This window comes from Artibeus jamaicensis, unplaced genomic scaffold (assembly GCF_021234435.1).
Source record: "Artibeus jamaicensis isolate MK-2021 breed Jamaican fruit bat unplaced genomic scaffold, CSHL_Jam_final contig_685, whole genome shotgun sequence".
NCBI lineage: Eukaryota > Metazoa > Chordata > Mammalia > Chiroptera > Phyllostomidae > Artibeus > Artibeus jamaicensis.
This window is the reverse complement of record NW_026521924.1, coordinates 34,533,223-34,558,011: the sequence shown is the minus strand read 5'-3', so window position 1 is coordinate 34,558,011 and position 24,789 is coordinate 34,533,223. Positions and strand designations below refer to the sequence as shown.

The 24,789-nt window shown below is 60.0% G+C and overlaps 1 protein-coding gene across 1 annotated transcript in view; it reads right to left on the bottom strand.

The window, feature by feature from the left end:
• The window catches only part of PHACTR3 (phosphatase and actin regulator 3), a 107,365-nt gene extending 90,807 nt beyond the window's left edge, over positions 1–16,558 (bottom strand). The window contains exon 1 of the mRNA XM_037153563.2: positions 16,441–16,558. Coding sequence (XP_037009458.2) covers positions 16,441–16,558 — 118 coding nt within the window. The remainder of the gene's footprint in view (positions 1–16,440) is intronic.
• Between the last annotated feature and the right edge of the window lie 8,231 nt (positions 16,559–24,789).

Below are 24,789 nucleotides of genomic sequence, written 5' to 3'. Positions count from 1 at the left end.
GCTGCGGCCCACCTGCAGGGCGCCGGGCCCGGGGCGCCACGCCCACCAGAGCCGGAGGCCCTCCGCAGGAGGAGATGAAACCTCAAAACGTCCCCGTGGGCTGCAGACCCTTCCACGGGCCTCGTGAAGTCCGCTGTATGTGTTTCACAGGTGATAAAATGAACACCCAAAGCTTAGAACGGAATAGCTACAGAATAATAGTAACATGAGTGGGTCAACCTAGCAAAGAAATAATGTAAAAATTAAATGTTTCCAATAACTTTATACAGTTGAGTGGTTTTGGAGAAAACATTCTGTGGAAATTCAAAATGATAATTAAGGTAGGAACCTCTTCGTTAGTCTGTTACAAAGTCTTTGCTTTGGTAGGAATCTCCTGTCTTCATGTTCTAAATAATTAATCGTGTTATCCATTAACCCACACCTGCTACAGCGTTCACCAAACCACATGTAAAGCCTCCAGGGGCAATAAATTATGAGCCCGGGCGTCTCACTGTTACAGTCAGCTGTGTTCCAGTGGCTCCCCAGAATGCCTTTCTCCGTGACTTCCAGAGCCCCCACCCCGCCCCGGTGATGCGCAAACCCCGGCAACAGGAAATACCCAAGCAAACCCACTTCCGTGAAGAGAGCCTCAGTACCCCCACAGCACAGGGAGTCATACAGATCCAGAAACGGGGTCCCCCACAGACATCCCTCTCGTCCCCCCACTCAGTCCCATCATCCTGCGGGGATGCTCTGCCTTCAAACACCTTCAGGAACCACTGTCAGGCAGCACCTGTGGATGGTGGGGCAGACAGCGTGCCACATGGGGGGAGGGAGGCAGGCGCTCGGGTGCCATCGGACCTGTGATCGGGGCCAAGCCCCCAAGGGAACCCGCTGCTGTGTCTGAGCAGTCCCGCCCGGGCCCACCTGCGTCCCACACACCACGGCACCCGGCCAGCCTCCCCTCCGGGAGAGCAGCCCTCTCGGCCCCGCGCCACTTGCCTTTGGGCTGGATGAGTCCCCAGGCTGGCCCACCTGGGCAGCTGGGGCAACCGCCGTGCCAGACTCGCCTCCTACCAGATCAGTGCCTTGCAGTGAACGGGATATTCCTCTTCCCCAAACTCCAGCTGAACCTTGGAATGGGCTCGATGGCTGACCTAAATCATGTGTCATCCAGGTCCACTCGCAAGGGGCAGGGGCACAGAGGGACACAGGAGGTGCGTTCTTCACGACCGGGCAGTAGGGGGCTGGGGGAAGAGGAGCTCGCTCCTCGGTCCCGGGCTCTGCTGCCCGACCCCACACGTCCTGCGGTGCAGGCTCGGCAGCAGGGGAAACCCAGTCGGCCGCGCCCCAGGCTCCGCGCGGCCTTCGAGGGGCACACAGATGAGAGGCCGGGGTAGGCACAGCCCCCCCAGGATGGAGGCGGGCGGCAGGGGCAGCAAGGAGGGCACCCTGTCTCACAGTGCCTGCTCAGCCGGGCTGCTCCCCTCAGGAGAAGACAGGTCACAGGCTGCGTGTGGCTTTGGGAGCGTGAGGACCCCTCTGAGGCGTGGGAGTCCCCCCTCATACAGCCGCGCCCACAGCCCTCAGCCTGTCAGCCCGTGCCAGCCTGAGGTGACGTTCCTCAGTCCCCACGAAACATCCTTGGCTCCCCGGCCTTAGAAGACGCACGTCGATGGAGCCAGCAGCCTCCCCGACCCGCTGGGCCCGAGAAATGACCATCGCTGTTGCTTTTGTTTCTTCGTTGTTGTTCTTTTGTTTCTGAACATCCCGATTTGACCAAAACGTAAAAGCTGGCAACCCGTGCTCACCCTCCCTCACTGTGGGGCCGCCTTTGACAACAGGGCCAGGATGAGCACTCCTGTCCCCTCTCCGCCCTCCACTGTCCTCCAGGGCCCCTGTCACTGGAGAGAGGCTGGCAGCGAGCTTGCGTGGGGGTGGGGACGTGGGGAACGAAGACGAGAGCACTCCGGCCCGCAGCCCCGGACCTGGAAGCTCGTTGGAAATGCAGAGTCTCGGGCCCCCGCCCTGGCCCAGGGAGTCAGCACCCACATGCCAACAGCATCCAGGAGTCCTGTGCACAGACAAGTTTCAGAAGCGCTCGGCCAGTCGTTACTGCAGCTCTTCTTGCTAATTAGGCCACAGAAAGGCCCCTGAGGGTGGGCACTGTCCCCAGCTTTTTCACTGGAGACCACACTCCCCTGAGAACCTTCTCCCCCAGCACGGGGCCCACTCCACTCCGTTCGCTCTACTAAACCCCTACGCTGACTTCCATCCTGTCGGGACAGCCAACAGTGGCCCCAACCCGGCCCGCACGCCAGCTCCCGCACCCGCGGTCACCCCAGGACCCCCACAGACCCATCCGCTGTCCTGCATGACATTCCCGTCAACTCCCTCCGCCCATCCCCGCCTTCACTGTGGACATAACCTTCCTCCTCGGACCCCGAGCGCACCAGGGAGCCCCCTGAGGCTTCACCACCCTGTCACTGTGTCGACATCTCCTCGACTGAGGGGCGTCCTAGTGGAGAAGGGGACGGTCTCCCCTCCTCCAGGGGACAGAGGGGCACCCTGGTCGCGAACTGAACTGTGTGTTCCTGGAATTCGCGCTGGGGCCCTAACCCCAGCACCTCCGAGGGTTTGCTCACTGGGCATCGGGCCCCAGAGGCGCACCAGTCAGAATGAGGGCCAATTTCTGCTCCTGAAGTCACCTTTCTGTGCTGTTTTGTCACGATGGCCCCAGGAGGGGAGGGGACAGAAAAGGACGAGCCATCTCTTTGGCCCCCGTCTTTCTATGCAGTAGGGACCACGGGAGCAGGGGCCTGGGGGTCGAGAGGAGGTTGCCGCCGGCCCGGGACCATGGAGGCGACCCGGCCGAGAGTCAGGAAGTGCCAGCTTCAGTCTCACGGGGCCAGGGCCATCACAGGAGCCAGAGACGCTTTTATCTGAAGTACGGTAGTGTCACCTGACTGTGGGCAAGCTTTCAGTGCAATGACACAGCATACAACCGCCACCAAACCGAAGTGCACGGGAAGCTGGGGACACCAGCTGCGGCATGGGCGCGGCTGCAGGACTTCCCGGCCTGTCTGCCGGGGTCCACCCCAGAGGGCGAGGCTCCCGTGGGCAGAAGCTGGGGGGCTCTGGGCTGTTCCCATATGAGTTTAAAACAATGGCAAAAGGAAAAGTTTAGAAATACAGAGTCACTCAAAAAGCCAAGCCTTGCCTCCTGTGCTCACCTCCTCCTCGGCTCAGGGCCCGGCTCGCCTCTGTCCTACTAATACACCCTCCAGGTTCCGGCAAAGCCAGGCTCCCCGCGGCCCATCCGAACACGGCGGTGGGGAGCCCCCAGAGCGTGTACCCACCCAGCAGCCGTGAGACAGTGGAGCAGTCCCCTGGCCCCTCTGTCTCTCGTGTTCAGACAGAGCCCAGCCCGGAGCCCAGAGCAAAGGCTCCTTCGTGGGGGACACTGAGCTCCTGCAGAGGTCCATGCGCAGGGCTCCCTCTCTGTGAAATGCCTGATTTTCATTTCTAGCCGTCGTTCCCTCTTCCAGAGCTGCCGCCAGCCGGCCTCAGTGACGGGCCTTGTCCCCGGGGAGCACAGAGCCGCCTCTGCCTGGGGAGCGGGGGGAGGGGCGCCACAGCCGGGGGCATCTCCCCGAGGTGACTGGCCCCGTTCTTCCCCAGCACATGGCTGGCCTGCCAAGGAGCAGGGCTCCCCGCTCCTCAGCGACTCTGCCCAGAAGGGCGGGAGGGCGGACAGTGGAAGCAAATGCTGGGGAGGAGATGGGGGAGAGGTGCGGTCCCAGAACCCACTGGGCTACCATGTCTGAGCAGTCAGACTGCTCCGCAGCATCCGTAAGAGGGAGGGACTCACCTGTCACCTGGGGCGCTGGAGCAGGGACAAGGCTCTCTAACTGGGCAGGAATGCTGAGGAAGGGTGAAGGGAGGCACGCGGTGGGCGGGTGCGTGATAGAGAATGAATGCGTACATGGGAGATGGAAGCAAACATATAGAAACTGTAGATGGATGGATGGATGGATGGATGGATGGATAACAAAATGAAAGAAGGAGGGAGGGATGGAAGAAGGCAGGAAGGAGACCGGATGCTCCTTAAACAGGAAGACATGGCTGAATCCCGGGCACCAGGTGGGCAGCCTGGCCCACCAGTGCTGTCTGGTCCCAGGCACCTACACCCACCGCGCCCCAAGCCCCCACACCATTTCCACGCGGCACCTGCTCCGTCTCTGGTTCAGGCCCTGCCAGACTCCCAGTCTGCCCGCCCCCACATTCCCCATCACTGTCCGGACAGGCCCCTCCCCAGGTGCGCAGACCAAACCCTCCGGTGGCCCTTGCTCTCCCTCCCTCTCTCACACACACACACATATACACACACCCCACTTCTGCCCCACAGATCTGATCCTTCAGCAAATCCCACCTCCCCAATCTTGGTTTTGGTTTGGTTTCCCCTGAACACAGAGCTCGAGGGGCCTTAAGAACAGGCCAGTTACGTGGAAGGTGACGTGGGAAAGCAGGAGGGAGGACGCGGGCGAAGGGAGGGCAGAAAAGCTCCCTTGGGCAGATTTTCGGGATTACTGCTGGGGGGAAGGGTTTGACTGTGCACCTGCTCCAAGAACTGCACGCAGGAAGGAGGGGAGGCTGGGACATGAACCCCTCCCTCGGGTGAGGACAGCCCCTCGGCATTAGCTCCCTGGGCCCTGGCCGAGTGTGCTGTGCAGGAGAAGGTCTGGGCACCAGCCACCCTGAGCGAGGCCTGGGTAGCATGAGCTGGTACGTCTCTCGCCTCCCCAGGGAGATGGGGGGAAGCGGGGTGCAACGTCTGCTGAGCCCACGGTGCCAATTCCAAGCTTCCAGCGTGAAATCCAGCAGCTCCAGCAGCTCCTGCTGGCCCGGTCTCCATGTGCCAGTACAGGGTCCCTGTCACCCACCATGCAGGCAGGCTGGGGCCACCACAGGGCACAAGCACCACAGGTGTGTCTGCTGTGGACACCGTGCTCCAAGCTGCCACATGGGACAACGTGACCTCCTACTCCCACGTTGCCGGCGCAGCCTGAAGTCCACCCTGCAGCCGGCCAACCGGCCGGTCCCAGCCTCGGTCGCAAATTCCATGGACAAAGTGCGGGTGGATTTCACTGTTGAGCTCCCCGTCAAGGGGCCGTGAGGAACAAGGGGCTGGGAAGTTCTGGGTTGAGCCCCTTGAAAATGCGGTCCAGCCCTGGGGCCCCCGGGGGCTGCCCCCCCCATGTGACAGAAGCCAAACATCCCCCAGTGATGGCTCTCCAGAGGTCACCATCCCCACCCCGCCCCTCTGCTTCCTGCCTCCTGGCCTTTACATGGGCCACCTCTCTGCCCAGCACACCTGTCTCTTCCCACCTGGGCTGCCTCACTCCAACCACCTTGCAGCTCTCAACTCAAGCACTGTTTTCCCTGGACGTCTTGTCCGAGTCGCCCCCTGCCCACTGCCAGCCCTTTGCAGCCCCTTCGCAGCCCCTTCGCAGCCCCTGGGCGGACCTTACCCGCATGACTGGGCATCCACCTGTGGGATGGTAAGTCCAGCCCACCCCCGCCAGCCCACTCCATGCAGGTGGGGAAGGTTTCCTCTCCCTGCCAAGTCCCTGCACCTGGCCTCACACCTGGCTCGGCAGGGGGCACACGGTTCGATGAATGGAGGAGGACAAGGGGAGGGAGGAGAGAGAGAACCTCACTTCCGGTGAGTTGCCCATCTTGGGCGTGACTTCTTCCTTCCACCCAAGTGCTCGGCCCCCTTTGGGGCAGAAATCATCTGACCCCTCTCCAAGGATCGCTGGCTCCTGGGATGTTGTCCCCATGAAATGTTAACTGGGCCCCCAGGTGCTAACGGAGGCCATGACCTCCTAGCCTCCCGGCCAAAGAGTTCACTGAGCAAGAGCCAGCCCCCCACCGTGCCCCCCAGGTCAGAGGCAGAGGCAGAAAAAGGCAAGTGTGCTGATGTTTCCCCGAGAGCCAACAGCTGCTCATATCCTCCCGGAATAAACTGTTACTAGTTGATTTAAAAACCACACGGAGACCAATTATTAACGCATTTGTAAGGCTTATTTTTAGCAGACACTGTCACTAACGAGTCGCTGCTAGGAGCTCCTGGCACGTCCCACAGGCGAGGCCCGTCCACCTGAACTTCACACGCTCTGTTGTTGTTGGGTGGGGGGCTCCCCTTAATTATACATCTCTTATGGGTAAAAGCACCAGGAGTAAGAAGGGTGTCGTCGCCACGGACACGAGAGAAAGCCAGAATTCACGGAGCAAAGCTGTTCTGGGGCTGAGGGCGGACCAGTGGACAGCGAAGATGCTTAGAGGGAAAAGATACAAAGGCACTTCCCAGAGAGTGGGAAAGAACTAGGAAAAGATTAAAAGCACCTGCTTAAAATGTCAGTGCTGTTTGCGATTATTATTTTAAGGAAAAGACAAGTTCCGTCAGATTCCAGGGGAGACAGAGAGGTTGGATCCCACAAACCCCCACCCCAAGAGGCTGCCTGGCCAGCGGAAGCTGAGACCATGCAGTTTGCTGCTTCTGCCTTGTTAGTTATTAAATGTCCCGTCACTCATAATTTCTCTTAAAAAAATGAGATAAAGTTTTTTTGTTATTCTGTAACCAGCTACCTGCAAGGTTTCAGGAAAGAAGGAATCACAGTGGCAGCGGGGGATGCCAGGTCCCCTCCCACACTCTTTCCTGAGCCCCAAACCCACCTCCAGGAGCCCGGGAGCCTGTGGTCCCTGCAGCGCGGTCACAGCCTGGCCCAGCTGGGGCCGACTCAGCCTTCCATGCTGACCTCCGGCTGGGGCCTGTTACCCAACTTTCTCACTCGGCCCTGCCCCCCACCGACCAACTAGAGGTCAACTAGAGGTCAACACGGTGCCTGGAGAGGACGCCTGTGGAGCACCAGGCAGCCGTGAACCAGCTCCAGCCCTGCAGGGGGAAGGCCAGGTCAGTCCCACGGGGATGCCGCATTGCCCCTGGCGGTGCCGACCTGGGGCCAGAAGGGACCCTGCTTTCCTCATCAAGAGGACGCCAGCAGAAGACTCCGGCCTCTGGGAGCCTCAAACTGCCCCAGGGCAGAGCTTCCCACTCCCACGGCCCAGAGGCCTTTGCTGGTGGCTTCTCTGTAATGAAGGGACGTGGCTAGCGCCTGCTGGAAGCCACTTGGCTCTCCCTGCATTCCAGGCCCGGTGCTCAGCACTTTCCAGCAAGCAGCCCATCAGACCCTGACTGCCCCCCTCCGTGGGCCCTGCTGTGAGTAACCCTCATTCCACAGCTGGGGAACCTGAGGCTCCAGGCATCAGGAGAATCTGTCAGTCACACAGACCCGAACAGTCCTACACCCGAGTGTCCACGCACCTGCTGGTGACCCCGAAGACCTTATCTGTGGGCCCCCCAGGTCAAAACCCAGCCACACTGAAGGCAGCAGGAGACCCGACGTGAAGCTGCCGAGCCTCTGAGCCCTAGGAACTCCCAGTCTTTGGGGGCAATAAGCCCACTGTGGGGGCCAGACCGCACCCTGCTCCCAGCTCCCCAGAAAAAGACAGCAGTGTTTACCGCCCCTTGACCTTAACCTGGCCCATGCGTCACTCTGATAGAATCAAGTGGAACTGAAGGCCCTACACCCTGAGAGGCTGTGTGCATTTCTACCACAGACACGAGATGGCATCACCGTGCCCCAGGAGGGTGAGGTGCAGTGGACGAGCCACCCGGCTGAGCCCAGCCTGGATGTCAACCGGATCGGAGACACTGTCTCTACCCGCAGACGCAGGAGGGGGGTCGCCCCCTGCTGCAGACCCCTGAACGCTGGAGGGAGCCTTGGCAGCAGCCAGAGAATGAACTGGGTACAGCACAGAAGGGGACACGTCAGCAGCCTGTCACTTGTCGCAGCCAGGTCCTTCCAGGATGGGCAAGATGGTTTACACCCCCTCCCCAGCCCCCACACCAGGCTCGTTGCACACGGGGTGCTGAACGCGTGGGCAGATAAACAAACACCAAGACTCACAGACATGATGACCACGTAGGACCCCATACCCACTTCACTGAAACCTGCACCCGCCTAGTGAGGTTGGCCCCTTGTCCTTTGATGCTTCAGTGTGACACCACCACCCCTTCGTTGACACTTTCCACCCACCCTCATCTGGACAGATTCCCAGTCTCATGTGCACATAAACCGCCAGGCAGACCCCTGCCCAGCCGCGCCCAGGGGACGAGACCCCCCGATGCCGGCGAGTGCTCGGAGCTCTGCCCAGGAGCCCCTGCTGACGAAGGTGCCGCTGTCAGCAACAGCAACTGCAGGAACACAGTCACCCCAGAACCAACACTGCCTGAGACCACGTCTCTCCGCCAAAGGGAAGTGGGGAGATCGGCACATCCTCCCGACTCCATTTAAAGCCCCTGAGCTAATGAGGAGGAGGAGGCAAACACTCAGTCTGCACCCAGGTGCAAACTTCCCAGAAGTAGGAGCCAACGTGTAAAGTGGCAACAACGTAACTCGTCAGTGAGCCATGGACCAGGTGACTTGAACAAAGTGTCGCATGTGGAACAGCTGTGCAACAGTGTGTCAGGAATGTACAGGGAGGGCCCCCAGCCACCACCCTCACCCTCTGCTCTGTCCCTGGCACGTTCATCACACAGCGGCTAACTCACCCACGTCCGGCCGACTTAGTTCGTCACACCTGGTGCCCTAAAATAAGGGCATTGCCACGCCACCAAAAAGTGACCCACTTTAGCCAACAAGGACACCAGCCTCAGACTATCAAAGATGGGGCCATCCACACCCCTGCCACCACCTCACCCAACTTTCGATGGACAAGTCTGGTGCTGGTGGCCGTCCGAGGGGGACGAAGTGGGGACTGGAAGGGACGTCTGCCCCTGCGTGTTCATGCAACTACAGACACGTGCACGCCTGTAGGATGCATGGCATGAGCCAGGAATGGGATGGGACACACCTGTCCGGTCCAGCGAAAGGGCAGGTGGCCTTCCAGTAAGAAGTGTGATGAGGCCGGCAGAGCCAGGAGGGGCAGCGAGTGGGCAGGTCTCAGAGTGTGTGGGGCACCCAGGGGACGGAGACTGGGTGGGGAGTGGGTAGGGCACCCAGGGGTGGGCGGGGCAGACGTGGTGGGCAGGTGTCAAACTCCCTGGGACTCAAAGCCACCTCTCCATCCACACGAGCCCGTGGCAGGGTCGGCCTCCCCAACCTTCTGACGCTACCTGCTACTTAAGCGTTTAGAGGAAGTTCAAGTACAAAGAAGGACGACAGCCCACAGTGAACAACAAGCACAATGACGCTCCTCGATCCCTTCGCGGAAGGTCGGCTCTGTGAGGGTGCGACCTACTCCACCCGTTCCCTGATAAACACAACGGAGTGGAATTTGGACGGACTTGGGTCCGGGCTGGGATTGCGGGTCTCCGTCCACCGTTTTGTTTCTTAGCAAAGGAACATCGGGAAACACAGAAATGGCTTCGACTCTCCCAAGATTCTCTCCGCAGGAGACTCCCGAGGGCAGCCCGTGGGCCCAGACCTGCTGGGCTGGGGTCAGCCGCTTCGTCTGCTTTTAGGTTGACCTGCAGTTAACGCGGCGGCCGCCACGTCCATTCTCCTCTCTATTCTCCCTCCCTCTACCCCTGCTTTTGTTAGGGGAGCCAGGCAGCATGTAGAACAAAGAACGAGGAGACAAACAGACTGACCCTGTCTTCCCACTCCTCAGGGATCTGGGACGCCTTTCTGCCCACGCAGGTGTGAGTGCAGGTCACTGGGTGGGGCCCCCAGGAAAGCAAAGTGCTGACTCAGCAGGCAGACGCCCCTTCACCTGTCGCCTTCCTCCTCTTCCCACCCAGAGAACCTGTTTGTTGCTGGAGACGCAGCCACCGTCCTGTCGCCAGGGGCCGGCAAGGACGAGTGGAGCCCTGACCCTGGCACACGGAGGCCGGGGCCACCCGCACTTCCAGTCAAAGCTACACCCCTGTCTCATTCTAGCCAGTGCTAGTTAGTTCCTTCATCCCCTGAAGCCAAACCAGTCCCTACCTGGTCCACTGGCCAGCATTTGGAAATCACATTGCACATCAGAGCACGGGATTCCACGTGTCTCACGCACCAGGAGGATCTGGCCTCCCCATGCCCACGTTCCTGCGTGGTGAGGGCCCGCGCCACACAGCCAGACCTGCAACCTGACTCGCCCGCCTGCGAGAACACCGGCCCCTGTGGGCCGTGCAGAGGGGCTGCGTTGGACAGCATCGTCGCGTGTGGAATAGATTCCAGCCCTCAAGTCCAAGGGCAATAAGCCCCCAACCCTCTGGCACACGCTGGTTCTCTCCGAGCTGCTTCCTTTCACCTCCCTTCCCGTGGTGCATGCCGTTCCCCGTCACCACGGACACCTGGTTGAAGGCGAGTGGGGCCCTGCGCACCCCCACCCGCCGCGCTCACACCTGCCGCCACTGCCAGGGCTGCTCCACGGGCCGGCGTGGAGACGGCTCACCTGTGTCCTTCAGGAAGGGCCTTCCCGAAAAGCGCTCACCAAGCCAACGCGTGGGAGGGAAACAGGGAAAAACCCCCACACATTCCCACCCTCAGACCCGCAGCGGGCTGGCCCACGCTCACAGGACCGAGCCGGTCACTTGGAGCAGGTGGGGGGCTCTCAGGGGTGGCAGTCAGTAGGGAAGCAGGGAGGGGCTGGGGGCAGCATTCCTAGGGGCGGGGTCTGGGGGGACAGCGAGGGAGACTGGGCGGGCAGCGATGGCCCCAGAAAAGTGGCGGGTACAGGAAAGCGCCAGTGAGGGCAGCACCGCGCCAACCGCACGTAGCACGATCAGGGAAAGGCCGCCCAGAGAGGCCGACCGCGTGGCCCGGACTCAGGGACACGGCCCCTTATGCCGCCTGCTCACCACGGGGGTCCCCCTCCCAATTCCATTCACAGAACACAGCAATGAGACCACTGAGTCACACACGACAGCCACTCGCTGGGGAGCGAGCGTTCCCACACAGCACAGCCAGGGGACCAAGGACAGGGCTCTGTCCTCAGGGCCCCCCCAGTCCAGAGCAACGTGACAGAGCCGCCTGAGAGGACGGAATGTTCTAGCCCCACACTGTCCAATATGGCAGCTGCCACCCCATGTGGCGATGGAACCCTGGAAGTGTGGCCTGTCAGAGAGAACTCTTAATTCTAACTTATTTAATTTAGATTTAAATTGCCACAGGTAGCTCTCGGCCACGGTACCGGACAGTAGCACCTTGAGGGAGAGACAGATGATAAGCTAGTCTGTCGAATAAACAGTGAGATCGTTTCAAACAGAGACACGTGCGGGAGGAAATTCGCTGACCTTCTCGTGCTAGGCAGCCGCACCTGGCACCTGGGCGCGGCCCCAGGGACACAGCTGTCCCTCGTCACTGCCTTCTGTGTCCAGTGAGGGGAGGAGGGGGTGGGTGGGAACAGAAATTTCAAAAGCATCCGACCATTTTCTGTAATGAACATGCTGCGCTTTCTTCATCAGAAGTAACTCAAAGTTTCCAAACTCCATATTCTTTCGGAGCAACCAGTTTCATTTTTAATAACCTCAAGGAAGCTGGCAAGGTGATGAGCGTGTAGTCACACTGCTAATGAAGCCACGTGGTCTCTCTGCAAGGGGCCAGGGGAGGCCCTCAGAACGCAGGACTCCGAGCCGGAGAGGGTGTGAGGAGGAAGACCGGGAAGACCCCACCGTACAGGGCAGGGGCTTGGCTCTGCCCCCCTCTGCGCCCACCGGGGCAGGGGCACTGTTCCGGGGCTGAGGCAGAGCAGACCAGACCAGGGGTGCATTCCGGAAAACCCCCTGTGCTGGGAAGAAAAGACCCCCCACAGCCAGCACTGAGGCATCTTGGGAGACAGGAGTTGGGGGACCCTGGACAAGAAAGGACGTCAGACAGGGAGGCAGGAAGGGAAGAAGCACAGCCACTGGGCAGATGACTCTGGTCCCCAGGAAGAGTGATGTGATGAGGAAGCGGCCGGCCTGGGGCAATGGAGCCTGTGCTCCGGGGCGGCCCTGTGTCTGTGTGTCCGTGTGTCCACGTGTCTGTGTGGAGCCCCAGAGGAGAGCGGGTGCTCTACACAGTGTCTCCCTCTCTGGGGTGGACCTGTCCCTGCAGGAAGATGGGGCTGTGGCTTGTCTACACTCTCCTCCCAGTCACCCACCAGCTGTCACTCAGCTGCTTGTCTACAGAGGCCTTGTCCAGCTGGCAGGAGGGCGCAGCCACCTGGGCAGCCCCACACCTGGCCAGCCAGGCACTGGTGTCTGGTATGTGTGCCCACTCATCCTCCAAACGCCCAGGAAGCCTCTCGTGTGTGAAGTGTGTGCGGGGCACCTGGCTGAGGGGGGGCCAGTCCACAGCGGGGGGAGGGTAGCGATGCGCGCCCTGAGCCCATCAGAGGGACGGGATTGGGCTGGCTGGGGCGGGGGGCAGCTGCCTGAATCTTATCAGGTGGACCGACGGGCCTTCTGCGGTGACGTGGGCCCAAGACCCGAAGGAGGAGACAGGGGGAGGGCCCACAGGGACACACAGACACAGCAGCTGTGGGGACAGAGACCAGGACCGTGGCTGAGGGCCTGCTCGGGACTGCCCCAGGCGTGGCCACCTGGCCGGCAGCATCGGCAGCACCTGGTTGGAAAGGTGCACGATCAGACCCCCACAGACGTGCTCCGTCAGGAATGCGGGGGGCCAACAAGCCTGCGGGTGAGTCCGCGGGTGGGACCCGTGGCCCCATCCCTGGTCCAGGCATCTGGAGCCAGGGAGACACCCAGGGGAGAGAGCTCTCCCGCTGGGAGAGGCGGGAGGATGGCCCTGTGGGAGGATGGCCCTGCGGGAGTCCCGGCATGAGGGACCAGGGAGAGAAAAAGGAGCGGGGTAGACAGGGAGCAGGACGGAGCTGTGGCCCAAGACCAGCGGCCAGGACGGCGAGGGGACAAGGAGGAGGAGGCTGAGGCGGTGCAGGGGACTGGACAAGAGGAGGTTGCAGACCGTCTGCTCTGTGCTGGACCAGACCCAGGACAGGCCAGCCGACAGGGAGGCTCAGACGTGCTTCCCAGGAACAGATGGGGAGGGGGGTGAAACATTCCTGGGGGGTGCGAGTCTCTGAAGGGAGGGGGCGGGGGGGCTGCCTGCCGTCTGACAAGGTTCATTTTGGGGGACACCTGAGCAGGGTCTCCTGCTGCAGGGGCAGAGTAAGGATCCGCAGAGAAGAGCCTGGGCCAGGGGAGTTCTGCCGCGCCTGCCGCGCCGTCCCTCACCACGGACGCGGCCACTGAGGGGTTTAGTGCCCTAGTAATAAGGCCACAGAACACGCTCCCGCTCACCAGCAATCAGGGAGCCACCAATGAACACCGGGAGACGGCATTTGTCACTCCCTGTAGGAGACAGACCCAGGCTGATGGTCTCAGGTGTGGGCAAGCCTGGGAGAAGGGACGCCCTCGGGGATTCTGGGAGGCGTGTCCATTGGCACATTGTCCCAGAGAGTGCGATGTCACTGAAATACAGCCTGCGGGTCCCCTGGGAGCCCAGGCGTCCCAGTAGCTGGGACACGCCCTGGAGGAAGGTCACAGGTGACTCAAGGAAGATCTGCCTGGGTCCTTACCACCGTGTGGCTCGTTGTGGGCAAAACTAAATACGAGACACATACTCAGCAGCTAAACTGTGCAAACATGTTCCTGGGACCACTGTGTGGCTACTGGGGTGTGGGGGGCAGAGATGCGGGGGTGGGGGGAGCTGAGCAGAAACCGAATGCCCTGCTCTCCCCCCGGGGGTCGTGAAACTCCCTCTCCCAGAATGTCCCCCGTCACAGCTCACCCCCAATCCCGGTCTGAGTTTTCACTAAGAGGCTGTTGAGGCACCGACACACATTTGGGGACAAGGATAAAAGCCCCCCGAGCTGTTTCATAAAACAGAAAGTGCAGACAGACGGCAGAGGGTGACTCTGTGCCAGGAGAGTCCCCAGGAGGAGCCCTGGCTTCGAGTCTCAGGAGTGGCTCTGTAGAGTAGCAGGAGGACAGGCAGAGAGGTCCCAAAGGGTGAGCAGGATGAAGGATTCGGGCGCTTCGCCCTAGAGGAAAAATTACTCTGGTCGGTGTGACATTGACCTACAAGAGCAGACTCTCTGAAAACCCTGGAGACACGTCACAGGGTGGCCCCATCAGGACTGATGGGCAGCAGATTCCCCTGAGCCGGCTGGAAAGGCAACTGGAAAGAGATGCGTCCAGAGAGCAGCATGCACCGCGTTGGAAAGAAGTGATTCCCCCGCCCACAGAGGTATGCAAGCCCAGGCCAAGTCAAGCAGGCAAGGAGGTTGGAGAAGGTGCTCCCCTAGTCCACCCTTCTTGCTTCAAGTTCCCAGGTTACTTCCAACTTGAAGATTCTGACTCTCTCTCTCTCTCATCCTCACCTGAGACATGTTTATTGATTTTAGAGAGAGGAATGGGGACAGAGAGAGAGAGAGAAACTTCAGTGTGGCAGAAAAACATCAACAGTTGTTTCTCATACACGCCCCAACCTGGGATCAAACCCACGACTTAGGTACATGCCCTGACGGGGAATCGAACCCGCAACCTTTTGGTTCTCAGCTGCCGTGCCGGTGCCTCACTCTCTGCCGGAATTCCTGCCGGAATTCCTTTACTTAACACAATCCATAAAAACTTCACTGCTTGCTGCTTTTTGGTAAGGTTCGACCACTCACGGAATCATACATACTACAGACTGCTCACCTCCGCCATCTGCCCTCTGGGTCCCGTGCCGACCGTGTGAACCAGCGATTATAATAAGCTCAGGGGTTCCCGGTCCTGTGGCTTCATTGATCCCGGGCACCCAGGCCCTTCCCACTGCTCCCCCCACCCTCCGCCCCGGTGGGCAGGCACCAGCCCCTGTTCCCACCCACCGAGGCAGGCAGCCCAGAAGCCATAGCCTCCATCATTTCTGTTTCAAGTTTGCCTCCTTTGACTGCCACGGAGACAAAAGGAGCTGGGAAGGACCCTCCCGTGACGAGCCCCGTCATCGGACCCATCACGGCTACGCATCTCCAGACAGAGAAAAGCCGATCCAACACGGAGTGCGGGGGGCTTCATCCCCATTTCTCCTAAAAGGATCAATTAAAGCCTTAAGGGTCGGCTGATGGTAGCCTCTGCTTGAAACTCCGAGGAAATGAACTTGACCTTCCAGATAGAGAAAAGCCAGGGATTTCCTCTGGCTGGTACCTTAGTTTGACTCAATGATACAGTGTCAATAGTCTAACAAAGAAATCTTACAAGCCTTGAATGGGCTTATTGTTTAAAATTTCAAATTGGGCTCTGGCTCCCACAGAGCTGCCTTTGATGGGTCTTTCTTTGCAGTGAGACAGGAAAGCCCCCTGTGTTTTTGAGGGAGGGGATCGCCCCCCAGGGGTTGCCTTGACTTGGATGCCCACCTCCTACCCCGAGGGAGTCGGGTTTGGACTCCATGCACACAGAGAGAGCACTCGTTCAAAGGCACCGGCAACTTATTGTCAGAACAGAACCTACGGAGAGAGGGTGCTTCTCCAAGATCGAATACTGGGTCCTGTGTCTTGATACCAAGGCACCAGCTTTGACTTTTTTTTTTTTGAACCCTACATTCAGAAGCTCAGACTTCTCCCTGTGAAGTGAAAATTGCCTTCTGGTGGAGAAAGGTTTTAATGATCGCTTTGCTTCCCGCGTCTCCATGGTGACAGGGCGCGCACCGCCCACCCCCCTCCTGCTTTATTAGGCCTTTCTTCCTCCCTGGAAAGTAATCAATCAAGACACATAGACGCCTTTGTGACCAGATTTATCACCTGAACAATCGACGCTGCCGCGGGGGTGGGGAGTGGACCGAGTCCCCGTGATTTAATGAAACCGGGCTCCGTCCGGGCGCACGCCCTTCACCTCCCCGCTGGCAGCTGCAGGAGCACACCTGTCGGGGAGGCGGGCGGCGCGCCCAGGTGCGCCCAGCCCCGCCGGAGTCGGGAGCCCAGAGGAAGCCCCTCTGCTCGGGGCCCTAGGAGCTCTGCCCGGCCAGGGCGGGGACGCCGGGCCACCTGAGCTGGGGCCGGGGGGAGGCAGAGCTCCGAGCCAGCCCTGGCGGAGGCGGCCACGGGTCTGACTCTCCTCACGGAGCTGGTCAGCAGCACCCAAGGAAGGGAAGCTCCTGGGAGGGCCAGCCCTGCCCACCAGCCGGCGAGGAGGGCCCCTGACGCCGAGCACCTGGCTCCACCCGGAAACCGGCTTCTTTCTGCACAAAGGGCTCCGCGGCGCGCCCCGGCCGCGTCGTGGGGAACGCGGACTGCGGGGTCCGAGTGCCCGGTTCGACCGGGGCTCCCCGAATGCAGGCGGGGGCGCGGAGCAGCGCCTGGGACGTGCGCCCAGCGCCGCTTGCCCGGGCCTCCCCCACCCGCCCTGCCGCCCCCGCCCGGCCCTGTTACCTGGATTCTCCCCGGCATCCGCGGAAGAGGTGGCCGAGGAGTCGGTGAGGACGCTGGGGTCACTCTGCGAGCGGCCCCGCGACACAAGGCAGCCGCTCCCGTCCTCGGACGCGGCCATGGGCCCAGCGGGCGCGGGGGCAAGTTGGAGGGGGCCTCGTGGAATCAGAGCATCCAAGGCGGCCAAGGTCACTGGCGAGGGGGCTGGAGGGGGCGCCTCTTTAAAAAGCAAAACCAAAAAGGCCGGGGAAAGGGAAAGAACCGGCGGGCGATGCTGGGGCCGCTTCGGGGCGGCGAGACAATAGCCCGGCGGCTGCCGCCCGGCGCATCCCAGTGCGCGCGGCCTGGCTCTGTTATTTATTCGAGTTTATTCCCATTCTTCAGTCCGTATTCCAGGAAAAAAAAAAAAGTTGAACCAGGAAATAAAAACTTTTTCTTGTCAGTGTTTATTGCGTGCTTGGGGCAGGGGTTGATGTCCAGGAATTTCTAAGGGCGCTCCCTCCCCCCACCCCACCCCCCACCCCCCCGGAAAAAAAAAGGAAAAATGAAGAATCTTTGCTCTTGCAATTGCTTTAATCTGAAAGCTCTTCTTGGAGCATCTGTTGGAAAACATTAGGATTCTCCCATCATGCCGCGCGAGAGGAGCATGACGTCACGAGAGAGGGGAGTGAGAAAGAGCACGGAGCCAGGGAGGGGTCTCAAATACCGGGACTGCACGCCGCCGCCTGCGGGAAGTGGGGGCTGGACCCTGAGTTACGAACCGCGCTCCCACCCCAGCGGCGCTCTGGACCCCGGGATGCCTCCGTGTCCCCCTTCCGGCTTGTGGGGACGGGAATCCTAAGGGCGTCTCCCTCGGAGGCAGGGCCAAGCTCCCCAGTGGCTCAGGCAGCTCATTTCCTGGTCTCTTCCTCTCTCGGGGATTTGAAGGCCAGTGGACCCCCAGCCCAGGCTCCATCATTGCGGCAGGGGGTGTGTGGGGGGCGCTCTCTCCCCGCCCACCTCAGCCCCTCCCCACTGCCTACCCCTCCTTCCTCCAGGCCCTCAGCCCCTAACCTGGGAGGGGAGGGGCAGGGCCCCCGGTGCCTTCCAGTGGGGCTTCCCCACATCACTCTTGATGAAGGTGTCAGGGCCAAGCAAGGGAAGTGTCACCCCCCAGGGCCGCCACTCTCACAGGTGTCCTCCAAGGTGCTAAGGAGCACAGCTCTCAATTCTAGATGGCGGTGCGGGAGGCGGGCCTCAGCTGTGCGCTGAGTGCTGGCCTGGTCCAGCTTCAGCCCCTCAAACAACCCCGGGGGCCAGGGCTGGGTCCTTCTGGGGCAGTACCTTCCCATCCTGCCAGCACCTAATGCAGGGTGGGGGCCCCGGGGCAGCACCCAGGCTGAGTGAGATGAGACCGGGATGAAGGGCCAGGGACAGAAGCACAAGTGCGGAAACGGCACAGGTGAGGGGCCGAGACCTGGGCTCCGGGCGCAGTTGCCTCCAGTTCATTCACTCGTGCGTTCGCTCAGAATGTGCACAGGCGGCCTCCTGGGAGCCCGGCACCAGGAGGGACCCAGCGGTGCACACGCCCAGAAGCGCACGCCCCCTGGGTCGTCCAGGAGGGAGGGCGGAGCCGGCAACAAACCAACAGATCCATGTCCACCACCCCAACCTTTAACTGCAGTTGACAATACAGTGAAACAAAGAGAAAACGCAGAGGACATTTACTGGATACTTTTTAGATACATAAAAGCGCTGTTTGGTGATGTGCCCAGCTCCGGCCTGAGCGCTTTAGTCCCAGGTGAAATTCTTCCTCACCCGGCCTGGGAGGTGGGAGTGGCTGTAGCCCTGTCTTAGCGCTTAGAGCCGGGGGGCACCTGCGCAGGCCACAAGCCAGGTCCTGGCGGGGCTGGGATACAGCCAATGCCCCTAGACCGGGGTCTGTCCCAGTGGGTCCTGGGGCGGCCCCTGCCCAGAGCTGAGGTCCGGGCCCACGGGCAGGTCCAGAGGCCCGCAGCTCACACCTCCGGCCCCTCCACAGCTGGAAGACAAGGCCTTTGCCTGGCTGGCCAGCGGCAGGGACAGCGACGGGCCAGCTGGGTGGAGGGCCGCCCAGGGGCGTTTGCAGGAGGAGAAGGGGGAAGGCACCCACCACCCTCAGCTTCTCCGCCCTCACTGCTCACCACCTGCCCTGCTACTGATGTGAGATTCTTCTTTGGACAAACTCTTTGCTCTTAAAAGCAGTTTCACAAAAATCATCACCGGCGACAGAAACGCAGCCTCCCCGTCGTCACTGGCTGGAGCGGCTCATGGGTCGGGCCTCGCCCACGAACTGGAAGGTCACCAGTTCAATTCCCGGCCAGAGCACATCCCTGGGTTGTGGGTTTGGTCCCCAGTCAGGACGCTTATGAGAGACGACCGACCGATGTTTCTCTCTCACACTGATGTTTCTCTCCCTCCCTCCCTCCCTGCCCCTCGCATAGAGATAAATAAACATACAGAGTCCGGCAGGGGTAACGCCTGCCTGAGTGTGGTTGGCAGGGTAAGAATATGGTGCGATAATTTACAGTTTGAGTTCAAACATTCCATCTACAGTGTCATCAGGTGAGCTTGAGTGACATTGTTCTGTTACAGCGTTACATGCTAATGATCTTGTAATAGAAGGCTTTATAATTAAAAGGGGGAAGTATGTGTGCCAGATGCTGTACACACACACACACACACACACACACACCCCAAGTACTGTGATTGGTCACAGCTGGGTTGGTACGGGGCTGGTCATTTTATTTTTCTTGCGCTTTGCAATGCTCTGTAATAAAAACAGTTTTAAAATTTTTAAAAATTAGCAACCCCAGGTCTCTTGGTCAATAGAAGATAAAGTCTCCTGGTGAACTTGGCCTTCAAAGTCGCTCACCCCCAACCAGGACCACTGAGGCCTGGAAGAGCTGGCCAAAGGCAGCTGTCTGCTGAAGGGTCCCAGCCTGAGGGTCTTCAAGGGGTCTTTGTGAATGTCACCAAGTGTCCCTCTGCAGCAAGATCCCTGGCAAAGGTGGGACTGACTGGAAAGCACACTCCACGTCCCCTTGGGGACCACTGAGGCTTCCTAATGCCCCCAAACAGAAGCCACTCCAATGCCCATCAACAGACAGATACATGAAGCGTGGCCCTTCCATCCTGCCGATGTCACCTTATTCAGCCACAAGACCCTGACACCTGCTAGGACACGGATGGACCTTGAAACGTTACTCCGAGGGAAAAGGGCTCGTCACAAAGACCACACGTGCGTCATATTCCATTTATGTAAATTAGTTCAACAAAGCTGTTCAAAAGCAAACCCAACGAAGCAAGGTAAACGGAGGCCCTGGGCTGAGCTTTGGATGTGAGGGAGTGTGGGTGTCCAGCTCTTGCCTCTGAGGAGAATAATCCACTCACAGCCCTTCCCGTCCCTTCCCGGGGCTCCAAATCAGAAAAGCCCTCCCGGGGTCACCCTTCTGTCCCAGAATCAGAAAATGCTAGGCCACTCAGTGAGCCCAGGAAACCCTGGGGACCCTGATGTGGTTGCCCCGGAGAACTGCAGAGCCACACAAGGTTGGGAGAGAGTCTCTTTTCCAACAACACAAACAAGTGACAAGGCGGAGCGTCTTCCTCTGTCCAGGGCAATCCAGGAGGACGTCATGGCGGAGGTGACCCTGAGGCTGGCTGGCAGGGTGGCCTGCTATGTGGCATGTGCCTCTCATCATTGGGGAGTGGGGGGAGAAAGCTGCATGGGGACCTAACCCCACCCGCCCGCCTCTCCAGAGTTGGCTTTATTCTCACACCAAGTTCAGGTTAAATCTTTCCTGAGCATCTATTTTGTACCCAAACACGTGACTTGCAGGGACTATCACAGTGAACGAGATGGGACCAGTCCTCGGCTTGGTGGTGCTAGTGATCTCGTGGAGAAGACGGGCCCAACGACTACCCCTCGGTCCGCCGGGGCCTTCAAGAGCACAGAGGGCGGGGTGCCAACCCAGACTTGAGGAGGGAGGGTGCCCCCTGGTGAGAGGAACTGGCTGGGCTCAGGCTGAGAGGTGCAGCAACCTGGAGCTCAGAAGTCCCCCAAAACGGGCAGAGTGAGGGGCCAGGGCAGAGCTAGGCTGGTGAGAGGGGCAGGAGCCAGGCCGTGCAGTGCCTGTGGCCCTCGTGAGCAACCCCCAGGATTCTGTTCTGCTGGAGGCAGACACCCTTGGGCCCACGGTGAGGAGGGACCCAGGTGAGGGAAGAAGCAGGGGATGGGCAAGGAGGCTGGTGCCATGCGGGGCGCGGACTGGAGGGATGAGTCCCACGTTTTCGCTTTTTGATGATGGTCTGGGTGTGGGGGAGGGGTTCAAGGTATCTGTGGAGTCTGATATTTACAAGGGGATGGGGGGGTAGGGCAGAAGGGGAGGAGCCCGCTGGGACACGTGGCATGAGACGTGATACTGACGAGCCCGCTGCCTTAGCTGCCACCTAGACTCACAGACAACGTCTGCTCTGTCGGGGGTGGGTGAGGAAAGGGCACCAGCTGTGCGGTCCCTCCACCCTCTGGTGCCAGCTGCAGCCTGGCTGACCCCGCTCCAGGCCTCCTCACCTTGCAGTGAGGATAGGTGCCCTGCCCAGCTGTTCCAGAACGGGCCCTCCAGGAGAGGAGGGCACACGAGGGCTGAAGCAGCCGGGTGGTGGCTCTCACATGTCACTGCCCATCAGGCTTCAGGTCCCGCCACTCTGGCTTCTGAAGGCCCGTCCCACTGTGACCCCACCACACACTTGAAAGGCCCCCGGGGAGCCCCACAGCGGGGATCGAACCTAAGGCTGCGATATGGAGGCCCAGCGGCCGGGAGGGCAGTTATAACAATGTTGCACTTTTGTTCTGCTGGAGACAACTGACTTCCTCCCCGGGAGCTTTGGAGAGTGACACTGGGGGCCTGGGCCCCTGCCACATCCTCACCGAGAGCTCACGGACCTTGGTCCCGTCTCTGCACCCAGGAACGGGGCTGGCACGCTGTGGGCACCCAGAAACAAATGTTTGCTGACTGACTGACTGATCACACACGGTGGGTGGCCTCTCACACATCATCCCTGCGCCAGCCCGGAGGGCTCGGCCTCCCCAGGGCCCAAATCACCTCCAATCTTTCAGGGGCTGCCTCCTGCCCCCTCAGACCACGTGGCTGCTTCCCCTCATCTGCCAAAACAGAATTAAACCAGCAAACCAAAAAAAAAACCCTGCTCAGGCCCGGCGTCTCTGCCTAAGCTCTTAGGGAGGTAAGTCATGGGACAAGAGGGCCAACCTGCAGGGTGGGAATTATTCCAGGTAAAAGCAAGAGACCCGCGAGGAAGAAGACAAAGCCGCTCCCGCCGGAGCGGGGCGGTAAGGAAGGGAGCCGCGCTCTCTGCTGGTCACGGGAGAAACTGCGCCCAACGCGCTCGCCGGCCCGCGGGAATCCTGCTTTTGAGGGTCCTGTGAGGTCTGGAACCACCGTGGCCACCCTGTGACTTTGCAGCGACACTCGCGAGGTTGGGAGGCCAACACCTGAGGACGGAGACCTCGGACCAGCCTCCCTCCAGATCTGTAAGGGCAGCACACACCCTACAGCTCGAGCCTCTGGTGTTTGGGTTTTCATTTACTTAACGTGTAGCCCTCATGTGTGTCAAACGTCACTCTCAGGACTTCACCATTCTGAACGTGGCTAGAGCTAAAAATAGCCAAACAAGGTGGGGACTCTTAGTCCCATCCTACAAGTCAGATGCCAAGTACTTACCTGGCCCAGGTAGCCAGGGCTCAGGCTGCTGGCGCATCAAACACTTCCTAAGGGACCAAGTCAGGGACCTCATGCCTTCTAGGGTCCCCCTAAAAGTCAGCGGCTCCACGAGGACGATGGGGGAGGAGCAGGAGACGGCAGTGGTGGCTCCGGAGGCTGACGGCGTTTTTGCAGCTTGCCACGGCCCGTACCTGTGTTAGCCACACCGTGAAGTTGGAATCACTGTTCTCCTTCTGTGAGGAGTGACACTGAGGCTCGGAGAAGGTGTGTGACTCACCAAAGTCCCACACCCAACAAGTGGCAGGGACAGGACGGGAGAGGACTGAGACATTCTCTCCTGTGCCTTCCTGGTGCCCCCCAATCCGGCCAAAACCTCTACCAGCAAGTCCAGATACGAGGAAGCCGTTTGCCTGAACAAACACCTGCCGAACCCTGGGCCTTCTCTGGCTGCGTCCTGGGGACCCCGAAAGCCCTGCCTCGTCTGCAGACGCCCACGCGCAGGGCGGAGTGTGAAGGAGGCAGACACAGTGGAAACAGCTAAGCCACGGAGCTGCCCGACACTCGCCACGCTTGGGACTATTACAAGCAGCATCATTCTGAATGACACAAATCTGTAGTTTAATGCCATCGGAACTTACAGCTTGCTGGGGGGCAGGACGCTTTGCGGCCTGACCTGATGCCCCCCAGGGCAGAAACCCCGACACAGCCACGCCCACATCCCTGAACGCTCCCGGGGCGCCCGTGAGCATGCATGTGGCCGGTGGGTCCCGGCAGCTCTGAGGGAGTGTTTGCCTCCAGGACGGAGGAACAGGGCTGAGGCTAAGGTTGGGACCCCCCAGCTTTCATTGTTGCAGGAGATGGAGATTCTGAAACAATTCCTGGATCCGAATGTCCACCCTCCTGAGTACGAGGGCGAACCCGTCATTCCCTTCTCAGTGATGCTCGTGGCCCAAACCTTCAGGCATCTTTAGTTTTCATGTTTTAAGATTTTATTTTTAGAGAGAGGGGAAGAGAAGGAGAAAGAGAGGGAGAGAAACATCCATGTGTGGTTGCCTCTTGTGCGCCCCCTAGTGGGGAACCTGGCTGGCAACCCAGGCCTGTGCCCTGACTGGGAATCCAACTAGTGACTCTTTGGTTCACAGGCCAGCGCTCAATCCACTGAGCTACACCAGCCAGGGTTGCTGTAGGGGTTTTTTTTTGGGGGGGGTTGTCCTCACATGAGGACATGCCCACTGATCCTACAGAGGGGAAAGGAGGGAGAGAGAGAGGGAGAGAAACACTGGTGGGAGAAACATTGATTGGGTGCCTCTCACACACGCAGCCAGGCACTGAACCAGCCACCCAAGCGCATGCTCTGACCGGGAATCGAACTGGCGACCTCTTTGCTCTATGGGATTCTCCAACCAGCTGAGCCACACTGGCCAGGCACTCTTAACGGTTAAAAGAAGAGCATTCATGGTTAAAAATGGTCCGTGTCACCCAAACGCTCTCTCCCACTCGACCTGCACATTGTGTTTATTGGGTTCACATCCTAAAGAGACGTCTCTCACCCACGGAAGAGAGCAGAGGCGGACGCACTGATTTACCGGAGCCCGGATTTATGTTGCCCACCAGCGCCCGGTCGCAGGAGCAGCAGGCTACTGTGATGTTTACAGGGCAGCCCCTTATACAGCGTCGCGCCCGCTCCATAAATCACGGAAAACCCAGAACGCACGGTTTATAGGTGGTACTTTAAAAATCCATCATCGGTCCTGCGGCCTGAGCGATCATTCTGAGGGTCTGTGTGTGCAAACCTATAAATAACGACAGCTGTGCCCGTATTTTCACGGGGGCTGCGAGCTCCTTCCGGGCCCACAGTTTACGGACGCTGCCGCACACTTTGGAGCCGGAGCATCTACTGGCGTTTGTACTGGGGGCAGTAAGGGTTTAGGCAATTAGATTCCGGAACCTTCCCTGGCCTCCATTCTGGGTATTATACTAATAGTGCCGGGGGCCTGGTCGCCTGCCGGGTCACACTCCTGTGTGTGTGGCAGAGGCCACTCCTCTCGGAAGGTCCTGGGGCCACTGGGAGTAGAATAAGGAGGAGGGCGGTGAGAAGGGGCCTGGCCAGTGGGGGCTGGGGGTGCGCAGGCTGCTGCACTGCGCAGGGAGGGAGAGGGAGGCGGCCTGGCCTGGGGCCGGGACCGTGAAACGCAGAGCCTCGGATGGAACCTGCCTGCATCCTGCCTGCACCCGCACCCCCCAATTCAAAGGTGCCTGACAGCAGCTCAACTGTGATGAAGGGGAAATCCCTGCATGCAATTACTGTTAAAATTCAGAAACCCCCCCCCCCGGCCGAGCGGCTCAGCCTGTTGGAGCAGCGTCCCAGTCACCAAAGCGTTGCGGGTTTGGTCCCCCGTGGGGTGCGCATGGGAGGCGACCGACCTGTGTTTCTCTCTCCCTTCCTCTCTCTCTAAGAGCAATAAAAAATGTCCCCAGGTGAGGATTAAAAGGTAATTCAGACAAGCACCCACTGACCGACGTGCTCTCCAAGCTGGAGGGGGCTCTGTGTTAAGGTGGGGGCCCCTCGAAGCAGGGCTTGGCCCCATAAACTCGA